The sequence below is a fragment of the Pelophylax lessonae genome, assembly GCF_965119305.1.
Source record: "Pelophylax lessonae genome assembly, chromosome: 5".
NCBI lineage: Eukaryota > Metazoa > Chordata > Amphibia > Anura > Ranidae > Pelophylax > Pelophylax lessonae.
This window is the reverse complement of record NC_138772.1, coordinates 538,482,790-538,502,420: the sequence shown is the minus strand read 5'-3', so window position 1 is coordinate 538,502,420 and position 19,631 is coordinate 538,482,790. Positions and strand designations below refer to the sequence as shown.

General features: G+C 47.7%; 1 protein-coding gene across 1 annotated transcript in view; it reads left to right on the top strand.

Annotated features, from left to right (window-relative positions):
- The window catches only part of COL22A1 (collagen type XXII alpha 1 chain), a 624,908-nt gene that overhangs the window by 377,029 nt on the left and 228,248 nt on the right, over nt 1-19,631 (top strand). The window contains exon 24 of the mRNA XM_082257569.1: nt 15,939-15,992. Coding sequence (XP_082113695.1) covers nt 15,939-15,992 — 54 coding nt within the window. The remainder of the gene's footprint in view (nt 1-15,938; nt 15,993-19,631) is intronic.

Here is a 19,631-nt window from a genome sequence, read left to right as displayed (position 1 = left end):
GTTCCTGTTGTGGTTCCTGAGGCCTTCATGTGTCGGTCCCTAGCCACATGGTGCGCTGTGGGCGCCGCCATCTTAGATGTGGGCAATGAGATTTTTTCCCCAAAGACTTGTATGGGGCAGCCATTTTCCCTGCAGTTTCCTATTGCTTTCTTTGGGCGTCCATCTTTGTGTAGCCCTGGTGCTATACTCGGCAGTGTTTCTCTAGCAGGCGACATCACTTCCTGTGTGGTCATTTCCTGCTGCTGTGCAGAGGTCCCTTCCTGCCTTTCTCCATGTTGTGATAGATTCAGGAGGAAATGTGTATGAGGTGGTAATGTATTGGGAGTCTCTGCGGGCATATCCTTGCACTTTCTGCTATCAGTTTGATTTAAAGGGGTTCCCTGCAGACCACTGCGATCGATGGTAGACACCACGTTCGGCGCTCTTAAAGCGACAGTACTCAGTTTTTGTGATTTGCACTATGGAGTCCGAAACTGGAATCTGTGCGACTCCCGGACAGTCCAGATTGCAGTCGCTGGCCACGATTTTAGCTGCTCTGGAAAGCCTGGTGACTAAAGTTGATTTAGTCATGAAAAAGGTTGATAGCTGAAAACGGCCATTGCCTTCTCCTTCTATGGAGGTGTCCTCTGATTCAGAGGCTGATGGGGTTGCCCCGGACACCCCCCTACCTGAGGGGTCGCTGTCCTTGCAGTCAGAAGGTGAAGATGACCTGTCTTGTTCAGCTGCAGCGCGTGGAAGCCCTGATTATTTCAGTGCGGGAAACTTTAAAATTGGCTGATGAGCCCACGCCGACAGGGACAAGGTTGGCTTTTGGCTCCCAAAAGTCTCATAAATCTGGCAAGGTTTTCCCTTGTCCAGACACCTTATTACACGATATTGTGAATGAGCAGTGGCGGCATGTCAAGCATGTGTTAGTGGTGCAACCGTTGGACGATGCCACCTAGGGTGAATTATCCAGTTTCCAGATTGAACAAAACTACCCTGGTGGCTGTTGAGGATTTCCCAGTTTTTACGGATCCAGTGGACAGGCGGGTGGAATCCCTTTCCCGCCATCTTCACGTGCTGGCGGGTTCCATTTTAAAACCAGTTTTTGTGTCTGTGTTGGTTTCACAGACGGTGACGGCGTGGATTAGGGGGTTGCGGGAGTCTTTGGACCCCGAGACTGTTTCTCCGGATCAGCTTGAACTGTTGGACCAGGTGATCCAGGCTCTGGTGTTCCTGTGCGATGCGTCTATGGATGTGGCTCCCCTGGTGGCCAGGGTCTCGGCCTTGAGCATTGTTTTAAGACACGTGATCTGGTTGAAGAACTGGTCGGCTGACCAAGCTTCTAAAAAGGCCTTAATTGATCTCCCCTTTCTGGGAGACAAGTTATTTGGTGACTCATTGGATGAGTTGATCAAGGGACTGACTGGCTCCTCAAGCTCCCAAGGGTAGGACACCCCGTCCTAAGCGGGGTCCCTCCTTTTCTGCTCACAAACTTTTTTTTCTTGCCTTCGGGGCGCAAGAAAAAGGTAATTCGTTCAGAACTTCTGGAGGTGCTAAAAAGCGCTGGGACAAGACCAAGGCTGGTCAGTCTGGTGCAGCAGATAAGTCCTCATCAGCATGAAGGGGCACCCTCATCCGGCTCAGGGGTGGATGGATATCTGTGCTTTTTTCAGGAACCCTGGACTTCCTTCATTCAGGACGATTGGGTTTGCAAACTGGTTTGTTATGGGTACAAGATCTAATTCCGTTCCCGGCCAGGGGACAGGTTCTTTCAGTCAAATCTTCACCTGTCTCCGGAGCGTTTGAAGGATCTGCGGAAGGCTGTGCGAGATCTCCTGGCTCAAGGAGTGATCCCGACAGGAACGCTCTCGAGGTTTCTATTCAAACCTTTTCACTGTGCCCAGAAAGCAGGGCAAAGTGCGTCCAATCCTGGACCTCAAGGCTCTCAACTGCTTTGTTTGGGTGCAGAAGTTTTGAATAGAGTCCATTCGGTCAGTGGTGGCACCATTGAATCAAGGGGATTTTCTAGCCTCCATTGAACTCAAAGATGCGTATTCCCACGTCCCCATATTCGAGGGACATCAGCGATTCCTCCTCTTTGCGGTGGCAGAGGAGCACTTTCAATTTGTGGTGTTACCCTTTGGTCTCGCCTCGGCTCCCAGAGTTTTTACTAAGGTACTAGCTGGCCTTGTTGCATTGACGAGGTATCCCCATTGTTGAGTATCCCCATTGTGGGGTGTCTGGATGGTCTCCTGTTGCAAGCAGTTTCCCATTTGCATCTGCTGGACAACGTCTCCATCACCATTTGGACCCTTCAGGAATTCGGGTGGACGATCAATGTCGCCAAATCTGCCCTGACTCCGTCTGTGCAGGTCACCTATCTGGGGCTGATCCTTGACTTTGCTCTGGCGAGGGTCTTCCTGCCCTTGGACAAGCTTCAGAAGTTGCAAGGGGCGGTCAGTTTGCTGATGGAGGCCGATCAGTCCTCCTTGCGGGCTTGCATGAGGGCCCTGGATCTGATGGTCTCGACCTTCAAAGAGATCCTGTTTGCCCAGTCTCACGCGAGACAGCTGCAGAAAGAGATTCTGTCAAAATTGAAACAAAGATCCTTGGTCTTTGGACCAGAAGATTTGGTTGAGCGATCTCACAAAGTCTGCTCTCTCTTGGTGGCTCCAATTCCCTGTACTATTACAAGGCAAGTCCTTCCTGCCAGTGTTTTGGATGGTGGTCACCACGGATGCCAGCCTGTCAGGCTGGGGTGGAGTGCTGGGAAAGCTCTGTGCCCAGGGAACTTGGACGACAGAGGAGTCTTCCTTGCTGATTAATATCCTGGAGCTGAGGGCGATCAAGCTCTGCCAACTTCACTGGACAAGTCGGCTGAACCGCACCCTGGTTTGGGTCCAGACGGACAATGCCATAGCCATGGCTTACATCAATCTTTAAGGGGGCACCAGGAGTGCCCTGGCAACAAAGAAGGTGGCTGAAATTCTGGTTTGGGGGGAACACAATTTTCCGGCTCTTTCCGCGGTCCACATCCCCGGTGTGGAGAATTGGCAAGCGGATTACCTGAGTCGTCAGGTCAAGCCCTGATAAAGGGGGCTCTTGAACTCTTGAAATGCGTTGGCTTTTTTGGATTGTCCCCCTAACTTTTAATGGAATAAAGTTGTATCTGGAACTCTTAGCAGCAGAGGAGGACAGACCCAGGGGGCAGGGGGGCAATTGCCCCCCATACCGCTCAGATGCCTTGTAAAAAGGCTGCACCGCTTCTGTCACAGACATGCCTAAAGGACTCCTGGTGAAGAGAAGTAAAAAGGTCCCACAGCTGACCTACTGAGTGCAGGATGAAGACAAGGACAGCATGGATGGTGTAAACTGTGTCTGAGCAGAGGTCGGTTCTATGCCCCACTGGAGACACTCCTCCCCTGGTGACCCTCCGACCAAGCTGTCCCAGCTCCCCTCAACTTCCCCCTGGTAGCCAGGTCGGGAACCATTAGTCGGCCAGTGAGTAGAGAGTACCTAGCGCAAAGCTTCAGCCTGGAATGGGGGTCAGGAGGAGGCCAGGAAGAGGGAGATTGGGAGGGGGGCGAGTCGCTGCACCATGGGCCTCTGGTTTGTACTTGCCCCCTGGGCCGAAGGTGGCCAGTCAGCCCCTGCTTAGCAGTGGTGTGGCGCTTCAATTTTAATTCTTATTTTCACTTGGACCAGAGTCCTTCTTTTAACTGTATTGAGAAAAGCTGCAAACATAACGTCCTATGGCACCTGTAATACAGCTAAAGTATGGGAGATCATTAAAGCCGCTATTATATCTTTTTACTAACGAATAGGAAAGTTCTCAGCTTAAAAGATAAGAGAAATGAATTTCAATCAGCTTATTCAAGTGGAAACTGATTTCGGCCTCCTGGCCGGGAGCTCGCTGCCTTCCGCTGAAAGTTTCCCGCGCTGAGAAATGTGCCTTCAGTGCAGAGCGCGGGGGATACGACGGCCGGTAATGGGCCATACGACTCCATTGAGCTCTCGTCTGTGTTTTTGGCACCCTGTTAATGAATGTCATTACGGGATAGATATGGCGTTGTCTAATGAGGATTTTTTTTTTTTGTTCTTTAGCACAAATAAGTGGCGGCTGGCGGAGTTTCAATTCTGCCCAATCTGTGAGCATTCTGGATCCTGGCGGCATTTAAAGGATCTTTTGTGTTCTAATTGAAATTTTGCTAAGTGTCTCAGATGACTGCTTATGAAAAGAGGTTTTAATGTCCCTTCCTTGTTGTATTATTCCATATTTGAAATGGTTCTTTTGTTATCTGGGAGCAGCTTACGGGAGCTCTATGATCCAAATAACGCAAAAAGTATAAAATGCAATATATCATAATACAAATCTTCATATTCATGTAAACAGGCAATAGTGTACAATGCCTGCTGAGCTCACGCGCTGAGTTCTGCTGGAACACATTCTCACTTCAGGGCTGTCCTACATCAATAAGAATAAAGGTACTCAAGCACTCCCTCTACAGGAGCTGCTGGTATATAATTGGTTCTCCTACCGCTATGAGTAGTGACCTGATAAACAACAACAAGAGAAGGAAGCACCAACCTCGTGCATTACCACTAAAAGAGTTTATTAAAATCCAAAAAGGTAGCACACATTGTACTCTCAAACGTAAGATGTATACACACATGTAGAAATTAGAGACTAATCGCCTCCAGGATACTCTTGAACTGCTGGTATTCAAAATGGTCTGGCTGATGTGTTTCGAGAGAGGATCCTCTTCCTCAGAGCCAAAAGTGCTGCTGACTAGTGATGTCGCGAACCTAAAATTCGCGGTTCGCGAACGGCGAACGCGAACATCGGCAAATGTTCGCGAACCGGCGAACCGGGCGAACCGCCATAGACTTCAATAGGCAGGCGAATTTTAAAACACACAGGGACTCTTTCTGGCCACAATAGTGATGGAAAAGTTGTTTCAAGGGGACTAACACCTGGACTGTGGCATGCCGGAGAGGGCAAAAAAAAGTTCTTAAAAATTATAATTTTTTGATAGAGAGCCAATTATTGGAAAAATTAAAAAAAAATAAAAATAAAAAATTTCTTTGGATTTAGCATCTGGGGGGGTCTAAAAAGTGTACCTGTGAAGTTTCAGCTCTGTAGCATGTCCAGAACCCCTAAAAAACAGCATTTTTCTTATATTTTCAGGAATATGGCTTCTCTGCGGCTGGCTTTTTCTCTTGCAGGCATTTAGCGGGCATTTTTTTAGGCAGGCATGTCATTTTTTGTATTTAGTGTCTGGGGGGTCTAAAAAGTGTACCTGTCAATTTTCAGCTCTGTAGCATGTCCAGAACCCCTAAAAAACAGCATTTTTCTTATATTTTCAGGAATATGGCTTCTCTGCGGCTGGCTTTTTCTCTTGCAGGCATTTAGCGGGCATTTTTTTAGGCAGGCATGTCATTTTTTGTATTTAGTGTCTGGGGGGTCACAAAAGTGTACCTGTCAAGTTTCAGCTCTGTAGCATGTCCAGAACCCCTAAAAAACAGCATTTTTCTTATATTTTCAGGAATATGGCTTCTCTGCGGCTGGCTTTTTCTCTTGCAGGCATTTAGCGGGCATTTTTTTAGGCAGGCATGTCATTTTTTGTATTTAGTGTCTGGGGGGTCTAAAAAGTGTACCTGTCAAGTTTCAGCTCTGTAGCATGTCCAGAACCCCTAAAAAACAGCATTTTTCTTATATTTTCAGGAATACGGCTTCTCTGCGGCTGTCTTTTTCTCTTGCAGGCATTTATCGGGCATTTTTTTAGGCAGGCATGTCATTTTTTGTATTTAGTGTCTGGGGGGTCACAAAAGTGTACCTGTCAAGTTTCAGCTCTGTAGCATGTCCAGAACCCCTAAAAAACAGCATTTTTCTTATATTTTCAGGAATACGGCTTCTCTGCGGCTGTCTTTTTCTCTTGCAGGCATTTATCGGGCATTTTTTTAGGCAGGCATGTCATTTTTTGTATTTAGTGTCTGGGTGGTCTAAAAAGTGTACCTGTCAAGTTTCAGCTCTGTAGCATGTCCAGAACCCCTAAAAAACAGCATTTTTCTTATATTTTCAGGAATACGGCTTCTCTGCGGCTGTCTTTTTCTCTTGCAGGCATTTATCGGGCATTTTTTTAGGCAGGCATGTCATTTTTTGTATTTAGTGTCTGGGGGGTCACAAAAGTGTACCTGTCAAGTTTCAGCTCTGTAGCATGTCCAGAACCCCAAAAAAACAGCATTTTTCTTATATTTTCAGGAATACGGCTTCTCTGCGGCTGGCTTTTTCTCTTGCAGGCATTTATCGGGCATTTTTTTAGGCAGGCATGTCATTTTTTGTATTTAGTGTCTGGGGGGTCACAAAAGTGTACCTGTCAAGTTTCAGCTCTGTAGCATGCCCAGAACCCCTAAAAAACAGCATTTTTCTTATATTTTCAGGAATACGGCTTCTCTGCGGCTGTCTTTTTCTCTTGCAGGCATTTATCGAGCATTTTTTTAGGCAGGCATGTCATTTTTTGTATTTAGTGTCTGGGGGGTCACAAAAGTGTACCTGTCAAGTTTCAGCTCTGTAGCATGTCCAGAACCCCTAAAAAACAGCATTTTTCTTATATTTTCAGGAATACGGCTTCTCTGCGGCTGGCTTTTTCTCTTGCAGGCATTTATCGGGCATTTTTTTAGGCAGGCATGTCATTTTTTGTATTTAGTGTCTGGGGGGTCACAAAAGTGTACCTGTCAAGTTTCAGATCTGTAGCATGTCCAGAACCCCTAAAAAACAGCATTTTTCTTATATTTTCAGGAATACGGCTTCTCTGCGGCTGTCTTTTTCTCTTGCAGGCATTTATCGGGCATTTTTTTAGGCAGGCATGTCATTTTTTGTATTTAGTGTCTGGGGGGTCACAAAAGTGTACCTGTCAAGTTTCAGCTCTGTAGCATGTCCAGAACCCCTAAAAAACAGCATTTTTCTTATATTTTCAGGAATACGGCTTCTCTGCGGCTGTCTTTTTCTCTTGCAGGCATTTATCGGGCATTTTTTTAGGCAGGCATGTCATTTTTTGTATTTAGTGTCTGGGGGGTCACAAAAGTGTACCTGTCAAGTTTCAGCTCTGTAGCATGTCCAGAACCCCTAAAAAACAGCATTTTTCTTATATTTTCAGGAATACGGCTTCTCTGCGGCTGGCTTTTTCTCTTGCAGGCATTTATCGGGCATTTTTTTAGGCAGGCATGTCATTTTTTGTATTTAGTGTCTGGGGGGTCTAAAAAGTGTACCTGTCAAGTTTCAGCTCTGTAGTATGTCCACAACCCAAAAAAAACAGCATTTTTCTTATGATTTTTAGTAGAAAACTAATGCAGTGTCTTTCCAGCTGTCTTTTTTTCTTTCTGGCAAGCTGAAATATGATATGCCAAGGCAAACATGCCTATCAGTTGAGCTATGACACAGACAACACTGCACACATGGGGAAATATGTAAAACAAAAAACAGGAAAAGGAAATTAGGTGACGGTCACAAAACATGATATTGTGATTGGCCAAATAAAAAGTCGCCTCGCGATGAGGTCGCGCCAAAGTCGCGCTAAGTCGCGCCAAAGTCGCACTGGAAGCGACGCTACTTTAGTGGTAGCGGCAGTGTAAACCAGCACTAAAACATCCAGTGTGTGAATACGATCAGGTATGATGTTTTATCGGTCAAGTAGTGTAAGGGTTACGCCCGTCGCCCGCTTCACAGTGACAGACCAAACTCTGACAGACCAAACTCCCCGTTTAACAGTCAGTCAGTCCATTTGCACAACCGCAAACTCCCAATTTGCACAAGGTTGGATACCAAGCTAGCCATGTCCCGTTCCTTGTCCTCACTGACATCATTGAAGGTCTCTTCCTCCACCCAGCCACATACAACACCAAGGGTCCCCGAAAGGTGAGAACAAGCCCCCTGGGACGCCTGCTGTGGCTGGTATTCCACCTCCTCAAAGCCACCTTCCTCCTCTGACTTCTCTTCTTCAGACTCCTCTCTCTGCGTTGCCACAGGTCCAGCAATTGACAACGACAAGGCTGCTTCTGGTGGTGATGAGGACCACAACTCTTCCTCTTCATGCTCATCTACAGCCTGATCCAGTACTCTTCGCAGGGCACGCTCCAGAAAAAACGCATATGGGATGAGGTCGATGATGTTGCCTTGGGTTCGACTGACCACCAGGGTTGTCATCTCTGCAAAAGGACGCATGAGCCTACAGCCATTGTTCATGAGCATTCAGTAACGCGGCCAAAAAATACCCAGCTCCGCAGAAAGAATGAAAGAAAATGAATGTTTTTTTTTATGAAAAATTATCCTGCGGATCGCTTTTGGTCTGTACACAATGAAGCAACGACCTTATCATCTGGGGTGTGCCAACACAATCCTAGAGGTGATCGCTTCATTGTGATACGCAAGCCCCTTCACCACGACAAGGTAACGATCACGAAGGGGAATTGACACATGTATGTGCCTTTTTTTTTGTTTTTTGTTTTTTTGCAGCCACAGTGTAGCACCAGAGGCCAGAAAAATTAGGCATGTACACATGCATGAAAAAGTAGGTATTGTTGCAGCCGCTGCTGTAGCAGCGGCCTGAAAAATTGAGGTTTTAAGGCAGAAAGTGCACTAAAACATTGCTGCTTGAACCATAGTTGGTGGCGGAGACGTCACGTAAGTCATCCGGCATGCAGAGAATGATTATATACAGCAGCGTGTGGACCATTTTTAGGCCAAGGCATCTCAGTCATCACCAGGCCTTTTTTAGTCAAATGCATCCCCCACTGTCAGTCCCTTCGGGATCCATGCCTCATTCATCTTAATAAACGTGAGGTAATCAAGACTTTTTTGACCTAGGCTACTTCTCTTCTCAGTGACAATACCTCCTGCTGCGCTGAAGGTCCTTTCTGACAGCACACTTGAAGCGGGGCAGGCCAGAAGTTCAATGGCAAACTGGGATAGCTCAGGCCACAGGTCAAGCCTGCACACCCAGTAGTCAAGGGGTTCATCGCTCCTCAGAGTGTCGATATCTGCAGTTAAGGCAAGGTAGTCTGCTACCTGTCGGTCGAGTCGTTCTCTGAGGGTGGACCCCGAAGGGCTGTGGCGATGCATAGGACTAAAAAAGCTCCGCATGTCCTCCATCAACAAGACGTCTGTAAAGCGTCCTGTCCTTGCCGGCGTGGTTGTGGTGGTAGGAGGAGGATTACTTTCACCTCTTCCCCTGTTGGATTCCCGTTGTGCTGTGACATCACCCTTATACGCTGTGTAGAGCATAGTTTTTAACTTATTTTGTAGCTGCTGCATCCTTTGCGACTGCCGGTAATTGGGTAACATGTCACAGACTTTCTGCTTATACCGGGGGTCTAGTAGCGTGGCCACCCAGTACAGGTCGTTCTCCTTCAGCCTTTTTATACGAGGGTCTCTCAACAGGCATGACAGCATGAAAGACCCCATTTGCACAAGGTTGGATGCCGAGCTACTCATGTCCAATTCCTCGTCCTCACTGATGTCATTGAAGGTGTGTTCTTCCCCCCAGCCACGTACAACACCACGGGTACCAGATAGGTGACAACTAGCACCCTGGGATGCCTGCTGTGGTTGGTGTTCCTCCTCCTCAAAGCCACATTCCTCCTCTGACTCCTCTTCCTCACACTCCTCTTCCAGTGTTGCCGCAGGTCCAGCAATCGATGGTAAGGCTGTTTCTGGTGGTGGTGATGGTGACCACAACTCTTCCTCTTCCTCTTCACGCTCATCTACGGCCTGATCCAGCACTCTTCGCAGGGCACGCTCCAGGAAAAAAACATATGGGATGATGTCGCTGATGGTGCCTTCAGTGCGACTCACTAGGTTTGTCACCTCCTCAAAAGGACGCATGAGCCTACAGGCATTGCGCATGAGCGTCCAGTAGCGTGGCAAAAAAATACCCAGCTCCGCAGAGGCTGTCCTAGCACCCCGGTCATACAAATACTCGTTGACCGCTTTTTCTTGTTGGAGCAGGCGGTCGAACATTAGCAGTGTTGAATTCCAACGTGTCGGGCTGTCGCAAATCAAGCGCCTCACTGGCATGTTGTTTCGCCGCTGAATATCTGCAAAGTGCGCCATGGCCGTGTAGGAACGCCTGAAATGGCCACACACCTTCCTGGCCTGCTTGAGGACGTCCTGTAAGCCTGGGTACTTCTGCACAAAACGTTGCACAATCAGATTCAACACATGTGCCATGCACGGCACATGTGTCAACTTGCCCAAATTCAATGCCGCCAACAAATTGCTCCCGTTGTCACACACCACTTTGCCGATCTCCAGTTGGTGCGGGGTCAGCCACTGATCCACCTGTGCATTCAGGGCGGACAGTAGTGCTGGTCCGGTGTGACTCTCTGCTTTCAGGCAAGTCAACCCCAAGACAGCGTGACACTGTCGTATCCGGCATGTGGAATAGCCCCTGGGGAGCTGGGGGGGTGCAGTTGGTGTGGAGCAAGACGCAACAGCAGAAGAGGACTCAGCCGAGGAGGTTAGCAAAGAGGATGGAGTAGGAGGAGTAGAGGAGGTGGCAGCAGGCCTGCCTGCAAGTCGTGGCGGTGTCACCAACTCCTCTGCAGCAGAGCCACGCATTCCATGCTTGGCAGCCGCCAGCAGGTTTACCCAATGCGCAGTGTACGTTATATACCTGCCCTGACCGTGCTTTGCAGACCAGCTATCAGTGGTCAGATGGACCCTTGCCCCAACACTGTGTGCCAGACGTGACATGATTTCTTTTTCCACAATAGAGTACAGGTTGGGGATTGCCTTTTGTGAAAAATAATTTCGGCCGGGTACCTTCCACTGCGGTGTCCCAATAGTGACAAATTTTTTGAAGGCCTCAGACTCCACCAGCTTGTATGGTAAAAGCTGGCGGGCTAAGAGTTCCGACAAGCCAGCTGTCAGACGCCGGGCAAGGGGGTGACTCTGCGAGATTGGCTTTTTGCGCTCAAACATTTCCTTCACAGACACCTGACTGTGGGCAGGTGACAAGCAGGAACTGCTGAAGGTGAGAGGCGGAGGGGCGGGTTGTTGATAGGGGGCATGGAGGACAGCAGTGGTTGACGTGGCTGAAGATGCTGGACCAGGAGGAGGATGGTGGCTTTCAGTTTGTGTGCTGCTTTTACTCATGTGTTGATCCCATAGGCGTTTGTGATGTGAGATCATGTGCCTTCGCAAAGCAGTTGTACCTAGGTGGGTGTTGGACTTCCCACGACTCAGTTTCTTTTGGCACAGGTTACAAATGGCATCGCTGATATCAGAGGCAGACACACAAAAAAAATGCCACACTGCTGAGCTTTGCAAGGACGGCATTCTGGTGGTGGCAACAGCTTGCGTTGATTGGCGTGCTGTCTGGCTGACCCCGGGTGCCGAATCTACATGCTGTCTGACTGCGCCACTAGCTCCTTGCGATGACCTCCTCCCCCTGCTTCCAACTCGTCTCCTCCTCCTCTCTGTCTCCCCATCTGAACTTTCCCCCTCTTCTTCTGCTCTTCGAGCAGGCACCCAGGTGACATCCACAGACACATCGTCATCATCAGCCGCTTCACTTGACAACTCAGCAAAGGCAGCAGCAGCAGGTACAACATCATCATCATCACAATGTACGTCCATGTGTATAATGCTGCCTGACTGAGACATATCCCCGTTATCTACATCCTCTGGCACTAATAGTTGCGCATCACTTATTTCTTCAAACTGATGTGAAAATAACTCCTCTGACGGATCAAGTGAAGCGGCTGTGGTGCTAGTGTTGGTGGTGGTGCCGGCGGGCTGGCGAGTGGTAAATTGAGAGGTGCCCGAAGCTGAGCTGGAGGAGGATGGTGCATTAGGGTTCCGAGCGGAAGCTGTAGACGATTGGGTGTCCTGTGTAAGCCAGTCAACTATGGCCTCAGAATTTTTTGAGTTCAGGGTCTGTGGTGGCCTCTGAACACTGGGCATTATTCTAGGGCCTAAGGAAATCACAGCACCACGACCACGACGGCCCTTGCGGGGTGGCCTGCCTCTGCCTGTCATTTTTTTTTTAATGTGTTGTTACTGTTGTACTATGAGTGCAAGCTGCTGTGCCACCTTATATATCAGTGGTGGGTGGGCAGTGGCACAGTACACTCTCTGTGGACCTGACAGCAGTCACTGGCACCCAGGCAACTGCAATTTAAAAAATATATATATTTTTTTTTACTTTGCAAGCTGCTGTGCCACCTTATATATCAGTGGTGGGTGGGCAGTGGCACAGTACACTCTCTGTGGACCTGACAGCAGTCACTGGCACCCAGACAACTGCAATTTAAAAAATATATATATATTTTTTTACTTTGCAAGCTGCTGTGCCACCTTATATATCAGTGGTGGGTGGGCAGTGGCACAGTACACTCTCTGTGGACCTGACAGCAGTCACTGGCACCCAGGCAACTGCAATTTAAAAAAATATATATATATTTTTTACTTTGCAAGCTGCTGTGCCACCTTATATATCAGTGGTGGGTGGGTGGGCAGTGGCACAGTACACTCTCTGTGGACCTGACAGCAGTCACTGGCACCCAGGCAACTGCAATTTAAAAAAATATATATATTTTTTTTACTTTGCAAGCTGCTGTGCCACCTTATATATCAGTGGTGGGTGGGCAGTGGCACAGTACACTCTCTGTGGACCTGACAGCAGTCACTGGCACCCAGGCAACTGCAATTTAAAAAAATATATATATTTTTTTTACTTTGCAAGCTGCTGTGCCACCTTATATATCAGTGGTGGGTGGGCACACAGTGGCACTGCAGTGGGCACAGTACACTCTGTGGACCTGACAGTCACTGGCAGCCCAGGCAACTGCAATAATAAAAAATATTTTTTTTTTCAATTTATTGCAACAAGATGCTGTGCCAACGTATATATATCAGTGGTGGGCAGTGCACTGCAGTGGGTACAGTGCACTCTGTGGACCTGACACAGCACTCACTGCAATTCTGACAGAGGAAAAAAAAATATTTTTTAAAATGCCAGGTACTGTGCCTGTGCCACCCGAAATGAGTGTGGTGTGCACACAGTACAGTCTGTGGTAGGTCTGTGGCCTCTCACACACAGCGGGCAGGCAACTGCAGTGTACAATAGATATATATATATATATATATATATATATATATATATATATATATATATATAAAGAAAAAAATCTATTACCTTACCAGCCCTTGAAAGGGCTTTTGGGGACACTATATATATATATATATGTATATATATAAATAAAAAAATCCTCAATTACCAGCCCTTAAAAGGGCTTTTGGGGACACTAGATAGATATAGATATATATATATATATATATATATGAAGAAACAACTCAATTACCAGCCCTTAAAAGGGCTTTTGGGGACGCTAGGTATATATATATATATATATATATATATATATATAAAAAAAAAAAAAAAACACAAATACCAGCCCTTAGAAGGGCTTTTTGGGGTGCTGATATTACAGCAGTAGTGGACCAAGAACACTGCAAGACCAGGAACACTGACTAACTGTCCCTAGCTTAACAGCAGCAGCAGCAGCAGCAGCTCTCTCCCTACTCTCACTACACACACTGCTTCAGAATGATCTAAGATGGATGCTGCCCTTGCTTATTTATAGGAGGTGGGAGGGTGTGGGAGGGAGGTACGCTGATTGGCTGGAAATGTGTCTGCTGACTGTAAAGTTCAGGGTCAAAGTTTGCCTCAATGATGTCTTATGGGGGGCGGACCGAACATCGCATATGTTCGCCGGCAGCGGCGAACGCGAACATGCTAAGTTCGCCGGGAACTGTTCGCCGGCGAACAGTTCTATACATCTCTACTGCTGACCCACCAACAGCTCCCAACATGTTATATAGCCGGTCTACACCACCCACACTCCTCCTACCCCACCCCTATGTTTTTCAGTATAGTTGGATACCTTTGGTCCTGAGAGGGCAGCAAGACCACAAGTTTGTGTGCAAAAAGGTCATTCAGATTATTCACCTTCCCGCACATCACTGTTTTATTTTTAATACATTTGCAAAGATTTCAAACAAACTTCTTTTACATTGTCATTATGTGGTATTGTTTGTAGAGTTTTGAGGAAAATAATGAATTTAATACATTTTGGAATAAGGCTCCATGTACACGGGACGCTGGAAATGGGCGTTTAGGAGCAGTTGGGCGTTTTTTTCAGAAGCCCCTGAACCCATCTACATTTTATCTTATCTGTCCATGTACACCAGGTCGTTTACAGTCATTTGCAGGCAGTTGCGTTCAGGGACTGTTTTTAGAACGCAATTATTTGCGTTCGAACGTGTGTTTCCCGGCATTTCAAACGCACAAACGCGTCCGAACGCGATGACCCGCGTTTAGCGTTCGCGTTTTTCCATTTTAAAGGGGAATAATTTTTATGACCTCTAGGAACGCTTCTAAACGCAAACGCCCACAAACGCTGCTAAACGCCCGCTAAACGCGGGTACAAACGTGACTGAACGGACGTTTCAAACGTCCTAAAAATTCCAGCATTCAAAGGGACTTTTAACAACGTCCCGTGTACATGGAGCCTAAGACTGTAACATAATAAAATGTGGAAAAAGTATATAAATACTTTCCGGATGTACTGTAGCAGCCTCCCAGTAACTTAAAATGGAGGAGGGATCAAATGTTCAGTAGCAGTCTCCTTGTAATAACAAATAAATGGTGGATCAAAATATCAGTGGTATCCTCCCAGTATTAACAAACAGATGGTGGTTCGAATGTTCAGTAGCAGCCTCCCAGTAATACCAAATGGATGGTGGCTTGAATGGTGGATCAAATTATCAGTGGTATCTTCCCAGATTTAGCAAACAGATGGTGGATCTGCCTTCTAGTAATAACAAATGGATGGCGGATCGAATGTTCAGTAGCAGCTTCCCAGTAAGAACAGATGGATGGTGGCTCAAATATGCAGTAGCAGTCTCTCGGTAATAACACATGGATGGTGGATCAAATGTTTATCGGCAGTATCCCTGAATGTTCAGTAGCAGCAGGCTCCCACTAATAACAAATAGGTCCCTCCATCCCAAACTTGCTCATCCATGTCTCTTTGGACCTTTCTGACCTCACAAATGGGCTTCTGGAAGAATGGGCAAACATTCCCATAGACACACTCCTAAACCTTGTGGACGGCCTTCCCAGAAGAGTTGAAGCTATTATAGCTGCCAATGGTGGGCCAACTCAACATTTATCCATATGGACTAAGACTGAGGTGCCATTAAAGTTCTTGTGCTTGTAAATACTTTACTAAATACTTTTGGTAATATAGAGTAAGGGCCCTTTCACACGGGCGCTCCGTATGTCCGCAAATCATCCTATTTTTTTGCGGATGATTTGCGGACATAATGCAAGTCAATGGCACTGCGGAATACCATCCACTGACATCCGATTTTCTTCCTTTCAGTTCTGTTCCGTTTTTTGGAACGGAACAGAACCCATTTTTTCATCCGTTCAGAAAACGGAAAGGAAGGAAAATCGGATGTCAGCGGTGTCATCCGCTGACATCCGCAATGCCCATAGACTTACATTATGTCCGCATATCATCCGCAAACGGATGGGATGATATGCGGGCACACGGAGCGGATGACACAAATGTCATCCGCTCCGTGAAAAAAAAAAAAAGTCCCGCAGCGGACAGAAACAGCGGAGCGGCCGTCTGAAAGAGCCCTAAAGATCTAAAATAACTCTTTAGCCACTTGGAGTATCTTGGTGCACGGTGAAAGCGGTGGGTGGTAGTTGGGGGCCCCAGGTCAACTTTTGCATCGGGGCCCACAAACTTCAAGCTGCGTCTATGTGTATATATATATATATATATATATGTATATGTATGTGTGTATATATATATATATATAGAAATATAATTGTTTTGTTCATTGTGTGGAGAATCTTACCATCTTTTTTCTTTGTCAGGGAGAAAAAGGAGAAGGTGGTTTGCCTGGAGTGGACGGGGAGCCAGGCGTTGCGGTAGGTGACGGGAAGCTGCTTCTCATGGTGTCACAGCACTTACATATGTATACAGACGGTAACTATTAATATATTCATGATCAGGATTTCAGCAGGCGAGGTTCTGTGAATTGTCCCCGTGTGAGCTTAGCATGATCCCTCTCCAGGCTGTACATGGCTTTGTATTGGGAATGTCACAATGTATAGCATGTTCATAGCACGGCTTCACCATCATCCATAATATGATACAATGAGTCACTCTATTCTTTCCACCTTCCAGTGAATCATATGTCATGTAATGCAAAAAAAAAAAAAACACTATTCCTACATTATTGCATCAAAATATCATAATACAGCAAGAAAAGGTCCACTCCACCCAACACTGTGGTCAACTCCACTCCACCCAACACTGTGGTCAACTGCACTCCAATCCACTCCACCCATCACTGTGTTCAACTCCACTCCACTCCACTCCACCCAACACTGTGTTCAACTCCACTCCACTCCACTCCACCCATCACTGTGTTCAACTCCACTCCACTCCACTCCACCCAACACTGTGTTCAACTCCACTCCACTCCACCCAACACTGTGGTCAACTGCACTCCAATCCACTCCACCCATCACTGTGTTCAACTCCACTCCACCCAACACTGTGGTCAACTCCACTCCACTCCACCCATCACTGTGTTCAACTCCACTCCACTCCAATCCACCCAACACTGTGGTCCACTCCACTCCACTCCACCCATCACTGTGTTCAACTCCACTCCACTCCACTCCACCCATCACTGTGTTCAACTCCACTCCACTCCAATCCACCCAACACTGTGGTCCACTCCACTCCACCCATCACTGTGGTCAACTGCACTCCACTCCACTCCACCCATCACTGTGTTCAACTCCACTCGACCCATCACTGTGGTCAACTGCACTCCACTCCACCATTCACTGTGTTCAACTCCACTCCACTCCAATCCACCCAACACTGTGGTCCACTCCACTCCACCCAACACTGTGGTCAACTCCACTCCACTCCACCCATCACTGTGGCCAACTGCACTCCACTCCACCCATTACTGTGTTCAACTCCACTCCACTCCACCCATCACCGTGTTCAACTCCACTCCACCCAACACTGTGGTCCACTCCACTCCACCCAACACTGTGGTCCACTCCACTCCACCCAACACTGTGGTCAACTCCACTCCACCCAACACTGTGGTCAACTCCACTCCACCCAACACTGTGGTCCACTCCACTCCACTCTACCCATCACTGTGGTCAACTGCACTCCACTCCACTCCCCCCATCACTGTGTTCAACTCCACTCCACTCCACCCAACACTGTGGTCCACTCCACTCCACCCAACACTGTGGTCCACTCCCTTCCACCCAACACTGTGGTCCACTCCACTCTACCCAACACTGTGGTCCACTCCACTCCTCCCAACACTGTGGTCCACTCCACTCCTCCCAACACTGTGGTCCACTCCACTCTACCCAACACTGTGGTCCACTCCACTCCTCCCAACACTGTGGTCCACTCCACTCCACCCAAGACTGTGGTCCACTCCACTCCACCCAACACTGTGTAATATTGGCAGATTTGCCCTCCCACTAGGTGGCGTCGTTCCTTCCATGCTGGACTTGTTTCATGAGATGATGCAAAGACCACGGAGGATCCAGTCTATCCCATGAACCCTCATCATCATGCGTCTGTCCGGCGTGTGTTTGGCCTGAGGACAGAAGCACTTTAAGCCCGTCCAGTCGCATGGACTTACCTCACTTTTAATTGATTGTTGATTGCTTTGGCTCATTTTATTCCTCCGGGTCCCATGCACAACCCAGGCGTATATTTTTAAAGCTACAACCCTTTACTTCCACAACTGTCCTATGGTTCTTAGGGCTCGTTTACACTTGATTCAAATTTACCACAATAAAGTGCCTACCGCTAAAACATGCTTTTTTATGTGTTTTTTATGCTTCTATGGTGCTTTTTTGAAGCTTTAGTGAAGCAGATACCCTGTGTGTTGAATTTTTATTTGTTTTAAAGGAGCCCAGTAGAACCCCAGCTTATTAGTACCCCTGATCAGCAGAGACCAAGCTCATTAGTACCCCTGTTCAGCAAGTCCCTATCTCATTAGTACCCCTGTGCAGCAAATCCCCAGATCATTAGTACCCCTGTCCAGCAGATCCCACACTCATTAGTTCCTCACTGTTCAGCAGATCCCAAGCTCATTAGTACCCCTGTTTAGCAAGTCCCAATCTCATTGGTACCCCTGTTCAGCAGATCCCAAGCTCATTAGTACCCCTGTTCAGCAAGTCTCTATCTCATTAGTACCCCTGTTAAGCAAATCCCCATATCATTAGTACCCCTGTTCAGCAGATCCCAAACTCATTAGTTCCCCACTGTTCAGCAGATCACAAACTAATTTGCACCCCTGTTTAGCAAGTCCCAATCTCATTATTACCCCTGTTCAGCAGATCCTCAGTTCAATAGTAACCCTGTTCAGCAGATCTCAAGCTCATTGGTACCCCTGTTCAGCAAGTATCTATCCCGTTAGTACCCCTCGCCCAGCAGATCCCCAGATTTTTAGTACCCTTGTTCAGCAGATTCCCTACTCTGCTAATGCCCCACTCAGTAGTAACTCCCAGCTCTGCTGATCCCCCACTCAGTAGTAAACTCCAACTTTGCTGATCCCCCGCTCAGTAGTAACCCCTAGCTCTGCTGATGCCCCGCTCAGTAGTAATCCCCAGCTCTGCTGATCCCTGCTCAATAGTAACCTCCAGTTCTGCTGATCCCCCGCTCAGTAGTAACCCCCAGCTCTGCTGATGCCCCACTCAATAGTAACCCCCAGCTCTGCTGATCCCCCGCTCAGTAGTAACTTTCAGCTCTGCTGATCCCCCACTCAGTAGTAGCCCCCCCCCCTCGCTTAGCAGATCCCCAAGTTTTTAGTACCCTTGTTCAGCATATTTCCTGCTTTGCTGATGCCCCACTCAGTACTAACCCCAAGCTCTGCTGATCCTCCACTCAATAGTAACCTCCAGCTCTGCTGATACCCCACTCAATAGTAACCCCCAGCTCTGCTGATCCCTCGCTCAGTAGTAACTCCAGCTCTGCTGATCCCCCGCCTAGTAGTAACCTCCCCAGCTCTGCTGATTTGCTGATTCCCCCACTCACTAATAACCCCCAGCTCTGCTGATCCCCCTCTCAGTTGTAATCCCAAGCTCTGCTGATCCCCCACTCAGTAGTAACCACAAGCTCTGCTGATTCTCTGTTTTGCTGATCCTCCTCTCTCTCTGGTCCCCACTCACCTTACGCTATAGCGTACCCATGTTACACACCATGTGTGCCATCTGCTAGTTGCTCCACTCCAGTCCAGACACCGCTCACCTTCCTGCTGCTCTTAGCTGCACCAAAAAACGTCTAGAATATATACACATGAACCGCAGTGGACCGCTGATGACATCTTTCTGGTTCGCTTGTTGGTCTATCAGTGCATCCTGGGATATCTCATACCTGCAATACCTCCAAAACAAAGTGAAGCTAAACCTGAAAAAAAGCCCCTCAAAAGCTGCAGGTGCTGTAAGCAAGCATTGTCATAGACTTCTATGGAGGCTTTGGAGATTCTTCGCAGCACCAAGAAAGTGACTTTT